The following is a 16,075-nucleotide window of genomic DNA, read 5'->3' on the forward strand; positions in this document are numbered from 1 at the left end:
TGTATGTATTATTTGGTGATATGATACTGCGCTTTATATATATTGCAGCATATATCAGGGTGCAATAACAGAGACACTGGGAGAGGCAGCTTAATGGTGTGGGTTTTTTAATTTTAATTTTTTTATTTTTTTTTATTGAGGTTTAATTCCGGTTAACAAACATAAAATAAACAACAGTGAAATCAAAACATATTGTTCTTGCCAACATTAGATACACCGTAAGTCATATTGGATAAACATATCATGGTCATATGAAAATATTGGACATTATAAGGGGATAAAAAGCTTGACGGAAAATAACTCTATGCCCTCTAAATGACACATAGGGCCACTTTTGGACCCTGCAGTATAACAAAGTAGAAAGAAACAAAAAATACAGAAGGCAATAATGGTCAGAATGAGGCCACTCTTGGGTCCCAACATAAAACCTCACTTTTCTTGTTTTATATAATATGTAGTTGTGGTCGTGTTAAGCCCTAGTATCTAAATTTGTCTATATACATATAAAGTTATCAAGTATGCAACATATAGAGCCATATTTAAGCACTACTATATAAATTTTCTCAAATAAAATAAAATGAGATAGGAGCACTATGGATCTTAGTCAAAAAGAAATAAGCAACAATAGAAACGTAGGATATTGTGTAGTTCTCTCTCACTGCACTGAAGCTTGCAATTATATCTTAATTAGGTAAATATTTAAAGAACAGTATAAATATCTAGACTGTATGAGACTATTTAAAATAAGTATCAGCAATATGTGGGGAGCAATCAGCAGGGGGGAGAAAGGAGAGAACCTGGAAAAGCATACACATAGTAAATCCAATTTCCATCTACCCTGTAACGAAACTAATCAAGCAGCTTTCCTGAAAAAATCTCTACAGACATTACATGGCTATCATTTCTGAATTATGACAAACAATTTAAAGATAGCATAGATAGATGCACAATATTTGGGAATTAGAAAATGGGGATCAAAAACAACTAGTACCAATCATGAGTATATGAATCAGCTAAAGGACCGGTTATTTAATGATACAAAACATACACATATAAGTATAGAAAATGTCTCTACTGGGCCAGAAATAAGAACATGCTACATAAGATTATGTAAACTGTCCGTACAATACTCATTAACTGGGTTATAAAATATAACTAAATGCTGCATGCTAAAGGGCTGTCCGTATGGTTCTCTTGTCCTTTACCCTACTCCAGCTCTATCAGGTAGGGACCGGTAACCGACACTGGCGATACAGTTCAGTTCAGTGAACCAGAGGAAAAATAGCCAGAAGGAATGCGGCTGTGGCATTGAGCCCCGCGCCTTTGTACAAAGTCTCAAGGACGTAAGAGCACTGTATCCGTGGTGCCAGGTAAACTGTTATAGCTTGTCTTACGAAAGAAAAATGCAGAAAGCCCCCTAACGATGATTGCACTGCATCCACTAAGCTTAAGCGCTGTATTCCAACTAAGCGCTGCAGTACCTGGGATCCGGTAGGTCTCGGAAGTATCAGTGGCGGGTCATCAACCCTCTGATGGTCTGAGGCAATTAGCTTTGCGGGTATTGGCCTAGGGAATCTCGCTACGGCGTCAGGGTCCAATACAGCCGACTCCCTCCCCGCAAGAACTGCGGCTCCGCCGCCCTCTTCCAGCTCCATCACGGGTAGCTTCTCCAACTCCCCTCAGAACCTGTAACTAGTGCTCCGGGCATCATATACAGTCAGGTAGGCAAGTGGTCGATGCCGGGGCCCCCAGCTCTCTCTCTTGGTGTCCAATGCAGCTTGGTTTGTATAACACACGTTTGCAGGGTTACTGTATGGCCCGACAGGAAAGGAATTATTATCCCCGATAGGGACTGTTGAAAAGCTATAAAATGTTCGGTAGTCAGCTCCGTTACTGACCTCTCAAATTTTTCAACTGCCTCCATTGCAAGCTCAGTTATTTGTTGATGCTCAAACATAGCAGCTCATATATCACTGTAAACAGCTTGTAGTAGTATCAAATGATATAGATAGTGTACTTCAGCACAAGCGGCTGGTAGAATCTGATGCGTCAGAATTATGGAGGGGTGTATGAGGTTCCAGGTCTCAAACAGGCCTCCGCTGCGTACCTCATAAACTCTGGACTGCTGGGCTAAAATCAACGACAAATAGTGCCTAAGTCTTCTCCACGAATATTAAATATCTTCAGATTTCAAGTATTGAGCTTGGAATGTAAAGTATAGAAGTGCTAAACAACAGTTTTAACATCTCCTCTGGTGAGCCCAAGTGAAAAAGCAGCCATGTCAGTTGGTAGTCGGACACGCCCCCCAACGGTTTGGGTTTTTTATCAGTAAAAAGAAATAACAAACATTTCCATAGCTGTTTTGTATGCTTATGTTTGGGGAACCACATGGCTTTTGGCTGAACCGCTTCCCATGCGGTTGTACAGTCTGAGGTATACGTCGTCCATGATGGGCGGGGCCTATTTTTCATGGGCTCAGACGCACAGTTCATTTGGCTGTGAAGGCAGCAGGCATTAGCTCCGGATGGGTCTACACTGATGTCCTGTTAACCAGACCTTTAGCAAGTCCTTTTGCAGTTCTCTTGGGGCAGGTAGGTGCCACAGCAGAGCTGTGGCGAGGTGCAGGGCTTGTTTGTTGAAATCTAATACATTTTTGCTATAAAGAACGTTTAGAGTTTAATTTTGCCATTTTGCCTCAGGGTGCAATCATTTTTGGCACTATTGTGTATGTGCACCTAATTAGATAGCGTTATTTAATGTTTTTTAGGAAGTTTGAAAAAATTGTGTGCTTTTTTATTCCTTAAAGGCGCAGTACACGTTTTTCTAAAAACTGTTTAATTCAATAAATAAAGTGTTTAACAACTACTGTGGTTATTACTAGTCTGTTCAACATGTCTGACATTGAGGAAACTCATTGCTCTATGTGTTTGGAAGCCATTGTGGAACCCCCTCTTACACTGTGTACCTCTTGTACTGAAAGGGCCTTACATTGTAAAAAGCATATTTTAGGTGAAGAAAGTGTGCCTAAGGATGATTCTCAGTCTTAAGAGAATCAGGATATGCCATCTAATTCTCCCCAAGTGTCACAACCTTTAACGCCCACACAAGCAACGCCAAGTACCTCTAGTGCGTCTAATTCTTTTACTCTTAATTCTTTTTAGGAGATGGCTGCAGTTATGTCAACTACCCTTACAGAGGTATTATCTAAATTACCAGTGTTGCAGGGTAAACGCAGTAGGTCAGGTAATAATGTGAATACTGAATCCTCTGATGCTTTATTAGCTATTTCTGATGTACCCTCACAGTGCTCTGAGTTGGGGGTCAGGCAATTGCTGTCTGAGGGAGAACTTTCAGATTCAGGAAATGTGTTATCTCAGACAGATTCGGAGGTGATGTCCTTTAAATTTAAGCTTGAACACCTCCGTATGTTACTTCGGGAGGTTTTAGCGACTCTGGACGATTGTGATACTATTGTGATACCACCAGATAAATTGTGTAAAATGGACAAATATCTAGAGGTGCCTACTTACACTGATGTTTTTCCAGTTCCTAAAAGAATTTTGGAAATTGTAAAGAAGGAATGGGATAGACCAGGTATACCGTTCTCTCCCCCTCCTAATTTTAAGAAAATGTTTCCCATATCAGACACCATTCGGGATGCTTGGCAAACGGTCCCTAAGGTGGAGGGAGCTATTTCTACCCTGGCTAAGCGTACAACTATACCTATTGAGGATAGTTGTGCTTTCAAAGACCCTATGGATAAAAAGTTAGAGGGTCTTCTAAAGAAATTATTTATTAATCAGGGATTTCTTTTACAACCTACGGCTTGCATTGTTCCAGTTACTACTGCAGCAGCTTTTTGGTTTGAGGCTCTAGAAGAGTCTCTGAAGGTTGAGACTCCATTAGATGACATTTTGGATAGAATTAAGGCTCTCAAGCTAGCTAATTCTTTTATTACTGATGCCGCTTTTCAAATTGCTAAACTAGCGGCAAAAAATGCAGGATTTGCCATTTTAGCGCGTAGGGCATTATGGCTTAAATCTTGGTCTGCTGATGTGTCATCAAAATCTAAGCTTTTAGCTATTCCTTTTAAAGGTAAGATCGGGCCTGAATTGAAGGAAATAATTTCTGACATTACTGGAGGTAAAGGCCATGCCTTACCTCAGGATAAGTCTGTTAAGATGAGGGATAAACAAAATAATTTTGGTTCTTTTTGAAACTTTAAAGGAGGACCCTCTGCTTCCTCTTCCTCCACAAAGCAAGAAGGGAACTTTGCTCAATCCAAGTCAGTCTGGAGACCCAACCAGGCTTGGAATAAAGGTATACAATCCAAGAAGCCTGCTGCTGCTACAAAGACAGCATGAAGTGGCGGCCCCCGATCCGGGACCGGACTTAGTAGGGGGCAGACTTTCTTTCTTTGCCCAGGCTTGGGCAAGAGACGTTCAGGACCCTTGGGCACTGGAAATCGTGACCCACGGGTATCAACTGGAATTCAAGGATTTTCTCCCAAGAGGGAGATTTCATCTTTCACGATTATCTGTAGACCAGATAAAAAGAGAGGCGTTCTTACGCTGTGTAAAAGACCTCTCTACCATGGGAGTAATTTGTCCCGTTCCAAAACTGGAACAGGGGCAGGGGTTTTACTCAAATCTTTCCGTGGTTCCCAAAAAAGAGGGAACTTTCAGACCCATTTTAGATCTCAAGTGTCTAAACAAGTTTCTCAGAGTTCCATCATTCAAGATGGAGACTATACGAACGATCTTACCAATGATCCAGGAGGGTCAATTTATGACTACCGTGGATTTGAAGGATGCATACCTTCATATCCCTATTCACAAGGATCATCATCAGTTCCTAAGGTTTGCCTTCCTGGACAAACATTATCAGTTTGTGGCTCTTCCCTTCGGGTTGGCCACAGCACCCAGAATCTTCACAAAGGTTCTAGGGTCTCTTCTAGTGGTTCTCAGACCGCGGGGCATAGCAGTGGCGCCTTATCTGGACGATATTCTGATTCAGGCGTCAACTTATCATTTGACAAAATCAAAAAAACAAAGATTCTAAATACTTGTCGAGCACTTCAGTCCATTCCTCGGCCATCAGTGGCTCAGTGTATGGAGGTCATTGGATTAATGGTAGCGGCAATGGACATCGTTCTGTTTGCCCACTTTCATCTCAGACCACTGCAGCTGTGCATGCTCGGACAGTGGAATGGTGACTATGCGAATTTATCTCCTCAGATAAATCTGGATCAAGAGACCAGAGACTCTCTTCTTTGGTGGTTGTCGCCGGATCATCTGTCCCAGGGGACTTGTTTCCGCAGACCCTCATGGGTGATAGTGACAACAGATGCCAGCCTACTAGGCTGGGGTGCAGTCTGGAATTCCCTGAAGGCTCAGGGTGTTTGGACTCAGGTGGAGTCACTACTTCCAATCAATATTCTGGAACTGAGAGCAATATTCAATGTGCTTCAGGCGTGGCCTCAGTTGGCTTCGGCCAAATTCATCAGATTCCAGTCGGACAACATCACGACTGTGGCATATATCAATCATCAAGGGGGAACAAGGAGTTCCTTAGCGATGATAGAAGTATCCAAGATAATCCGATGGGCAGAGGTCCATTCTTGTTATCTGTCGGCAATTTACATCCCAGGGGTGGAAAACTGGGCAGCGGATTTTCTAAGTCGTTAGACTTTTCGTCCAGGGGAGTGGGAACTCCATCCGGAGGTGCTTGCCTCATTGATTTGCCAATGGGAAAGACCGGAACTGGATCTGATGGCATCTCGTCAGAATGCCAAACTTCCACGTTACGGATCCAGGTCAAGGGATCCCCAGGCCGAACTGATAGATGCCCTGGCAGTGCCTTGGTCGTTCAGCCTAGCTTATGTGTTTCCACTGTTTCCTCTCCTTCCACGCGTGATTGCTCGAATCAAACAGGAGAGAGCTTCAGTAATCCTGATAGCGCCTGCGTGGCCACGCAGGACTTGGTATGCGGATCTAGTGGACATGTCCTTTCTGCCACTGTGGAAACTTCCTCTGAGACAGGACCTTCTCATTCAAGATCCTTTTCAAAATCCAAATCTAATTTCTCTGCAGCTGACTGCTTGGAGATTGAACGCTTGATTCTAGCTAAGCGAGGATTCTCTGATTCGGTCATCGATACTTTGATACAGGCTCGAAAGCCTGTCACTAGAAAAATCTATCATAAGATATGGCGTAAATATCTTTATTGGTGTGAATCCAAGGGTTACTCATGGAGTAAAATTAGGATTCCCAGGATTCTGTCTTTTCTCCAAGAAGGATTGGAGAAAGGGTTATCAGCAAGTTCCTTAAAGGGACAAATTTCTGCTTTGTCAATTTTGCTTCACAAACATTTGGCAGATGTGCCAGATGTTCAGTCTTTTTGTCAGGCTCTAACTAGAATTAAGCCTGTATTTAGACCTATTACTCTTCCCTGGAGTTTAAATTTAGTTCTTCAAGTTCTTCAAGGGGTTTCATTTGAACCCATGCATTCCATAGATATTAAATTGTTATCTTGCAAAGTTCTGTTTTTTAGTTGCTATTTCTTCTGCTCGAAGAGTTTCTGAGCTTTCAGCGTTACAGTGTGATTCGCCTTATCTTATCTTTCATTCTGATAAGGTGGTTTTAGGTACCAAACCTGGATTTCTTCCTAAGGTTGTTTCTAATAAGAATATTAATCAGGAAATTGTTGTTCCTTCTTTGTGTCCTAATCCTTCTTCTAAGAAGGAGCGTCTGTTACATAACCTGGACGTGGTCCGTGCCTTAAATTTTTACTTACAGGCGACTAAGTATTTCCGTCAATCATCTTCATTATTCATTGTTTATTCTGGAAAGCGTAGGGGTCAGAAAGCTATGGCTACTTCTCTTTCTTTTTGGCTGAGGAGTATCATCCGCATGGCATATGAGACTGCTGGACAGCAGCCTCCTTAAAGAATTAAGGCTCATTCTACTAGGGCTGTGGCTTCCACATGGGCATTTAAAAACGATGCTTCTTTTGAACAGATTTGTAAGGCTGCGACTTGGTCGTCCATTCTTACTTTTTCCAAATTTTCCAAATTTGATACTTTTGCTTCTTCTGAGGCTGTTTTTGAGAGAAAAGTTCTTCAAGCAGTGGTGCCTTCCGTTTAGGTCTCTGTCTTGTCCCTCCCGTTTCATCCGTGTCCTGTAGCTTTGGTATTGTATCCCACAAGTAAGGATGAAATCCGTGGACTCGTCGTATCTTGTAGAAGAAAAGGAAATTTATGCTTACCTGATAAATTGATTTCTTCTGCGATATGATGAATCCACGGCCCTCCCTGTCATTTTAAGACAGATTATATTTTATTTTTACAACTTCAGTCACCTCTGCACCTTTTAGCTTTTCCTTTCTCTTCCTAAAACCTTCGGTCAAATGACTGGAGGTGGAGGGGAAGGGAGGAGCTATGTATACAGCTCTGCTGTGGTGCGCTTTGCCGCTTCCTGTTAGCAGGAGGATAATATCCAACAAGTGAGGATGAAGTCTGTGGACTCGTCATATCGTAGAAGAAAGCAATTTATCAGGTAAGCATAAATTTCCCTTTTTTTTTGGAAGATGAGAGTTAAATTATTGACAAATACAATAAAACAACATTTAACTATTACATATGTTTTATCTTAACGGGGCAGTAAACACCCTGAGATTGGTATATATATATTTTTAATTATGTGTAATGAAACAACATTGCAATTAATTTTCATTAAATATTTTACCCCCCTTTCTGAGAAATGTCTAATTCTTAAAACTTAAAATGCACCCTGCTGACTTCTCAAGGCTAACTCTGCTACATGTCTGTCACTAACTGGATTTATCAGATAACTGCAAATCAATGTATTTTATACTAACTTTATAGGGCATATCATGTCCGCTGCACATCGATAAATGCTGACAGCATATGCTGTTGGCATTTATCATTGCACCAGCAATTCTTGTGAAATGCTGGTGCAATGCCGCCTCCTGCAAAGGGGGTGTCAATCAACCCGATCGTATTCGATCGGGTTGATTTCTGTCCACTGCCTCAGAGCAGACGGACAGGTTATGAAGCAGCGGTCTTTAGACCGCTGCTTCATAACTTCTATTTCTGGCGAGCTTGATAAATCGGCCCCTAGGATTATGGCTAGCTTTGTAGTCTGCAGACTAAAGCCCAGATTACCTCCTTCAAATAAGGCAAACGGTGAGTGAAGATTGGCTATTGAAAAATAATTGCAGTAAAAAGGATGTAAATTTGTTTTTTAAAAGTTTTTAAATTACAAGGTATTTAAAGGGGCATGAAACCCAAATTTTTTCTTCCATGATACAGAAAGAGAATACAATTTTAAAAATGTTTACAATTTACTTCTATTATCAAATTTATGTCGTTCTCATGTTATTCTTTGTTGAAGAGATATCTAGATAGGTAGAGTGCACATGTCCTAGTGCTCCTCCTAATGTATAACATTGTTGCAAAACGGCTGTCATATGGTGCTGAAGTGCATACTTCTGAGCTTGCCTTCCTGCTTTTCAACAAAGGATAAAAAGAAAACGAAAAACATTTGATAATAGAAGTAAATTAGAAAGTTGTTTAAAATGGTATGCTCTTAATTGGAGTAGTATTAGTGTAAAGAAGTGGAGTTAATCCCTTCCTTCCCCTTTCCACCCCCCTTTTGTTTTTCCTCTCTCTCATTCCTTATGGAAGGATAACTAAGACGAGACTTGTCAAGATGTAGGGGCTGGAGGACCTTAGTAGCCAGAGTTATAGTCCGTATACTAAGTAGAGATAAGTCCCCTTTAATATTTTTTGTTTGTAAATGATGGTTATATAGTACAAATTTGGTATGTCTGGTATCAATACTTGATTATATAACTGTTTACTTTGGGATAAGAATGTTAAGACGATGGATTAATTTTGCCAGTTATGAATTTTTTCTTTTTTTTTTGGGTAGTGTGCTCTTTCTTTTTTTCTCTTTTTCTTTTTTATTATAAAACTAGTCCTAAAGCCCGTTCACACGGGCCATTTTTTGCAGGGTACAGTGGTCCCACCCCTTGCGCTCTCTCCCTCCCCCTCTCTTTTGCTCTCTCTCTCTCCCCCCTCTCTTTTGCGCTTTCTCTCCCCCTCTCTTTTGAGCTCTCACTCTCCCCCCTCTCTTTTGCGCTCTCTCTCCCCCCTCTTTTGCGCTCTCTCTCCACCCTCTTTTGTGCTCTCTCTCTCTCCCCCTCTCTTTTGCTCTCTCTCTCTCCCCCTCTCTTTTGCGCTTTCTTTCCTCCTCTCTTTTGAGCTCTCTCTCTCCACCTCTCTTTTGAGCTCTCTCTCTCCCCCCTCTCTTTTGCGCTCTCTCCCCTCTCTTTTGCGCTCTCTCCCCTCTCTTTTGCGCTCTCTCTCTCCCTCTCTCTTTTGCGCTCTCTCCCCCCTCTTTTGCGCTCTCTCTTTCCCCCCCTCTTTTGCGCTCTCTCTCTCCCCCCTCTTTTGCGCTCTCTCTTTCCCCCCTCTTTTGCGCTCTCTCTATCCCCCCCTCTTTTGCGCTCTCTCTCTCCCCCTCTCTTTTGCGCTCTCTCTCCCCCTCTCTTTTGTGCTCTCTCTCTCACCCCTCTCTTTTGTGCTCTCTCTCTCACCCCTCTCTTTTGCGCTCTCTCTCACCCCTCTCTTTTGCGCTCTCTCTCCCCCCCCCCCTCTCTCTCTCTCTCTCTCTCTCTCCCCTCTCTCTCCCCTCTCTCTCTCTCTCTCTCTCTCTCTCTCCCCTCTATCTCTCTCTCTCCCTCTCTCTCTCCCCTCTATCTCTCTCTCTCCCCTCTCTCTCTCTCTCTCTCTCTCTCTCTCCCATCTATCTCTCTCGCTCTCACCTCTATCACTCTTTCTCCCCCCTCTCTCTCTCTCTCCTCTCTCTCTCTCTCCCCCCTCTCTCTCTCCCCCCCTCTCTCTCTCCCCTCTCTCTCCCCTCTCTCTCTCCTCTCTCTCCCCTCTCTCTCCCTCCCCTCTCTCTCTATCTCTCCCCCTCCCCTCTCTCTCTCCCTCCCCCTCCCCTCCCCTCTCTCTCTCCCTCCCCCTCCCCTCTCTCTCTCCCTCCCCCTCCCCTCTCTCTCTCACTCCCCCTCCCCTCTCTCTCTCACTCCCCCTCCCCTCTCTCTCTCCCTCCCCCTCCCCTCTCTCCCTCCCCTCCTCCCCTCTCTCTCTCACTCCCCCTCCCCTCTCTCTCTCTCTCCCTCCCCTCTCTCCCTCCCCCCCTCTTTCTCTCCCTCCCTCCCCCCTCTTTCTCTCCCTCCCTCCCCCCCTCTTTCTCTCCCCTTCCCCCCTCTCTCTCCCCCCCCCCTCTCTCTCCCTCTATCTCTCCTCTCTCTCTCTCTCTCTCTCTCTCTCTCTCCTCCCCTCTCTCCTCCCCCCTCTCTCTCTCCCCCCTCCCCTCTCTCTCCCCACTCCCCTCTCTCTCCCCCCTCTCTCTCTACCCCCAATCTTTTTTGATCTCTCTCTCCCCTTTCTTTTGCTCTCCCTCCCCCTCTCTTTTGCTGTCTCTCTCCCTCTCTTTTGCTCCCTCTCTTGTGCTCTCTTTATCTCCCCTCTTGATCTCTCTCTCCCCTCTTGATCTCTCTCTCACCTTTCTTATCTTTTCCCTACCCCCTCTCTCCCCTCTTTTCCCTCTTTTGAGCTGTTTTGAGCTCTCAGACTGCACAGCCTTTCACGGCCCGCCTGTCCCCGCCCCCTTCACGATCGGCCACGCCCCCGGACCCGCTCGGACACGCCCACTTCTGCTCGCACTGCAGAGACTTAGGGACTGTGAGGCCAGGTGTGTTTGTCCTCGTGCTGTCTCTACTGCGCATGACAGCTTCGGACAAACACACTTGGCCTTTTATAGTATAGGATGGAAAACTCAGCAATGTGACGCTAGAGAATAATGTTATGCTGGTTTTTGATTCAATGTCAAAATTGAATGTATGTATAATGTAATTGTTTTAACTCTTTATGATTCTTATTGTCATCCGGTCAAGGCATTCTTATTGTCATCCGGTCATATGTATATATGATCCATTGTTGATACTAAAATAAAGATTATAAAAAAAACGGTATGCTCTATCTGATTCATGAAAGAAAAAAATGTGGGTTTAATGTCCCCATAGGTTTAACATCTTCTGATGTCTGTTTCCCAGCAAGCAGTACAGCCTATGACAAGGACGCAGCGGCCCTTTTCGCTGCCTATTCAGTGCGCTCGTGTGCACTGCTATCTACCTGGCTTGACACTAGTTGATTGCAAAACCTGTAAAATAAATTTCTCCAAGGCATATTTGCTAAAGTGATTCTAAGAAATTTGAAATTAACTGCTACACATTTCAAATGAAAGTAAAACGTTTTTTTTTTTAAATGTGTATAATATATTAAATGTGTTCTTTAATGATCTGTCATATAAAGCTCTATGTTCTGTTATTTCTTAGAAAATATTTGACTCAGTGGGAAGAGAGTAAATCCCAGGCTTCTCATCATAGCAGGAGTCATGGACATTTTTTGGCTCAGCTATCTGCATCTTTGGATCTCAATATCAAGGGGAAAGAAGAAGCAGAGGAAATACTAATTTCCAAGGTACTGCATAATCCATACTATGTCTGTATATGTGAATATAGCCCACTGTTAATTAGTACGTTGGAAACCTAGAACATTGATTTCCAATGAGGTTGTCAGGGTCAAGACATGTTCTGGCTGAGGATGCTACATATATATTATATTTTTTTATTTACTTTGAAGGAGTTATGGGTAGTGGTATGCAAATTAGTTTAAGTGTGTGTTCACTCTTTATTTACTAACACATTTTAGCTGGTGCCCATCTTTTTTCACAGCTTTTTAGTACTGCATGGGATTTAATTTATGAATTAATGTTTACATGTGTCAGTAAAACAGGAAGTTCTGTTTCATTCTTCTAGGGTTACCAGTATAGTGTGTTTGACTTAAAGGGACAGTCTACACCAGAATTGTTATTGTTTTAAAAGATAGATAATCCCTTTATTACCCATTCCCCAGTTTTGCATACCCAACACAGTTATATTAATATACTTTTAACCTCTGTGATTACCTTGTATCTAAGCCTCTGCAAACTGCCCCCTTATTTCAGTTCTTTTGACAGACTTGCAGTTTAGCCAATCAGTGCCTGCTCCCATATAACTTCACGTGCACGAGCACAGTGTTATCTATATGAAATACATGAACTAACACCCTCTAGTGGTGAGAAACTGTTAAAATGCATTCTGAAAAGAGGTGGCCTTCAAGGTCTAAGAAATTAGCATATGAAACTCCTAGGTTAAGCTTTCAACTAAGAATACCAAGAGAACAAATCAAAATTGGTGATAAAAGTAAATTGGAAAATTGTTTAAAATTACATGCTCTATCTGAATCATGAAAGTTTTTTTTGGCCTAGACTGTCCCTTTAAAGGGACTCCGTCATCAAAAAATATTATTTTGTAATTCAGTTATATACATTGATTGAAAACTTTATACGTTGTTTAAAATTAATTTCCATAAAAGTATTTTGAGTTATTACATGTCAAAGTGCTGTCTTGGGGGCATCCATTTTAAAAGGTCTATTGGGCTAGACTTGACAAATTCAAACTATAGACAGTACATATTACCTTAGTACATGTAACAAGAGAGTAGCTGATGCTAAAACCTTTCCATCCATCTTACATTGTTATTATCTTTTTCCTCTGTTGTTATATCCACTGTTGAGCTGTGTTAATCATCAGAATGCATAAACATGTTTGGTTTCTAACTAGTGTTTTTATTTCTTTGAGAGCACTAAATTGTTTATACATATATATTTATTTATTGCTGCCCAATGCTGTGTGACTTACTTCCTGCACTAAGTTCATTGCCGTGTCTCACAGCAACAGAACGAGGCTCCCATTGGAGCCTTTAAAAGCATGCAACTTGTAATACCAGTGCACATTTGCATGTGCCGTTATAAGTGAGCGGAGCCCAAATATTGCGCTTGCAAAAGCACATTTTTGTGCTCCACTCGTATTCTAGGCCAAAGTGTTTAAAAAGGATATATGACAAGCTGTTTGACTGGGAAGGGCTCTAAAGTGTATATATATTCTCTCTCTTTATATATATATTAGGGCTGGGCGATATGGGGGGAAAAAATCATGATTTATAAATTACTTATAAATTACTATAACACCTTAATTTTTCAATAAAAAATGTATTTAAGACTACAGAATTTTAATGTACATGTTTCTCAATGTCCAATACACCCTGGGAGCATACAAATACAAACCACATGTGTTTGTATGTATGTATGGCTATTTTTCAGAGAATATGAATGATAACACAAAAACGTTTCTTTCACTCATGGTTAGTGTTTGGCTGAAGCCATTTATTATAAATTACTCTTTTTAAATCATAATGACAACAGAAACTAACCAAATGACCCTGATCAAAAGTTTACATACCCTGGTGATTTTGGCCTGATAACATGCACACAAGTTGACACAAAGGGGTTTGAATGGCTATTAAATGTAACCATCCTCATCTGTGATCTGTTTGCTTGTAATTAGTGTGTGTGTATAAAAGGTCAATGAGTTTCTGGACTCCTGACAGACCCTTGCATCTTTCATCCAGTACTGCACTGACGTTTCTGGATTCTGAGTCATGGGAAAAGCAAAAGAATTGTCAAAGGATCTGCGGGAAAGGGTAGTTGAACTGTATAAAACAGGAAAGGGATATAAAAAGATAACCAAGGAATTGAGAATGCAAATCAGCAGTGTTCAAACTCTAATAAAGACCAACTAAAATTTCAGCCACAACTGCCAGGAAAATTGTTCGGGATGCAAAGACAACCCACAAATAACTTCAGGTGAAATAAATGACTCTCTGAAAACATGTGGTGTGGCTGTTTCAAGATGCACAATAAGGAGGCACTTGAAGAAAGATGGGCTGCATGGTCGAGTCGCCAGAAGAAAGCCATTACTACGCAAATGCCACAAAGTATCCAGCTCACAATTTAGCCAAACAGCACAGAGACAAGCCTCAAACCTTCTGGCACAAAGTCATTTGGAGTGATGAGACCGAAACTGAGCTTTTTGGCCACAACCATAAATGCTACATTTGGAGAGGAGTCAACAAGTCCTATGATGAAAGTTACACTATTCCTACTGTGAAACACGGAGGTGGATCGCTGCTGTTTTGGGGATGTGTGAGCTACAAAGGCACAGGAAATTTGGTCAGAATTGATGGCAAGATGAATGCATTATGTTATCAAACAGAACGCCTCATTTTCCACTTCTTGATTAGAGATTGAACACTGCTGATTTGCATTCTCAATTCCTTGGATATCTTTTTATATCCCTTTCCTGTTTTATACAGGTTCAACTACCTTTTTCCCACAGATCCTTTGACAATTCTTTTTCTTTCCCCATGACTCAGAATACAGAAACGTCAGTGCAGCACTGGATGAAAGATGCAAGGGTCTGTCAGGAGTCCAGAAACTAATTGACCTTTTATACACACACACTAATTACAAGCAAACAGATCACAGGTGAGGATGGTTACCTTTAATAGCCATTCAAACCCCTTTGTGTCAACTTGTGTGCATGTTATCAGGCCAAAATCACCTGGGGATGTACATTTTTGATCAGGGTCATTTGGGTAGTTTCTGTTGTCATTATGATTTAAAAAGAGTAAACACAGTTGATTGATAATAAATGGCTTCAGCCAAACACTAACCATTAGTGAAAGAAAAGTTTTTGTGTTATCATTCATATTCTCTGAAAATTGGCCAAGAAATCATAAATTCTGCCAGGGTATGTAAACTTATGAGCACAACTGTATATATATATACATACACACACATACACACACACACACATATATATATATATATATATATATATATATATATATATATATCAGCAGCTAGCTAGCAGAGGGGACTGCAGTTTTAGCCTTTTTGGCAGCCGTGGGGTTAACTGCACCTGCTATGTATTTAAGACGTTTTTAGAGAGCAGGAGATTGTGTGGGAGGTTCCATAATAATTACATGCCCTAAGTTTCAGACTGCAGATGTCCCTAGGGGGATATATAATTAATTTATACATATATATAAATAAAATTGAAATAAAATTTCTTCTAAGTGAGGAATATAGGTATTTCAAGTATTCTTAACGCATTTTCAGCTTAAGCGCAGTTGTCCTAGCACAGCTTCACTTTTAGCGTGCATGCAAAAGCCAGAAAAGGCGCTTTTTTAGCATGCCCCATACAAGTCTATGGGGAAAGGGAGTTAGCACAGCCATGCTATCCAACCTCCAGATGTTAGCATGCATGAGTCTTTAGCTCTTGACTTGTAATACCAACCCAAGAATAGGAGTGCAGTTAGTATTCGACAGCACTTATATTTGTGTGCTCCACTTGTAATCTAGCCAAAATGTTTTGAAAGGTTTGTTTTCTTTTTAATTAAAGAGTAATGAGTGAGTCTTATTGTGTTATGTATTTATTTGCTGCTAGGTAAGTGAGCTCTATAAAGAGAATGTGGGATTAAAGGGTAGAATTGGCACACTTGAAGAAACCGTTAATGTCCATGAGACTGAAGCAAAAGCCAGCAGAGAGACTATCATGAGATTGGTCTCTGAAGTTAATAAAGAGCAGAAAAAGGCAGCATCATTTAAACAACAGATTGACAACCTACACAAGGTATGTGTAATAATTCTTTTAATGCAGTGTTCCTTAATTAAATATTTAATGTAAAAATTAATTTATTTATAAAAAATTAAAACAATCAGCCACAAGGTAATTCATGTCTCAAAATGAATAAAAGGGGCACTCTAGTCTAGTGTACACGTTAAAAGCTGTGTTTTCATTTTTAAATATGTATTATTTTTTAAACAAATATGTTTCAAGTTGTGCTCTTACCACTTCATATGAGGATACAACTAGTGACCAAATAAGCAGGAATACATTTGTATGCACCAATCATTGGTTGTATTCTCACCTGTAGCAGAATGGAAGTGTTCTAGAGTACAACTTTGTTTTTTTGAGTAATATTTGTATTACATTTTGCAGATATAACTGTGACACTGATCACATATAAATAAAC

The 16,075-nt window shown here is 41.2% G+C and overlaps 1 protein-coding gene across 1 annotated transcript in view; it reads left to right on the forward strand.

Moving 5' to 3' along the window:
- The window catches only part of CCDC170 (coiled-coil domain containing 170), a 151,982-nt gene that overhangs the window by 50,430 nt on the left and 85,477 nt on the right, over positions 1–16,075 (forward strand). Inside the window, exons 6-7 of the mRNA XM_053709267.1 lie at positions 11,431–11,575; positions 15,487–15,672. Of these exons, the coding sequence (XP_053565242.1) occupies positions 11,431–11,575; positions 15,487–15,672 (331 nt within the window). The remainder of the gene's footprint in view (positions 1–11,430; positions 11,576–15,486; positions 15,673–16,075) is intronic.

This window comes from Bombina bombina, chromosome 4 (assembly GCF_027579735.1).
Source record: "Bombina bombina isolate aBomBom1 chromosome 4, aBomBom1.pri, whole genome shotgun sequence".
NCBI lineage: Eukaryota > Metazoa > Chordata > Amphibia > Anura > Bombinatoridae > Bombina > Bombina bombina.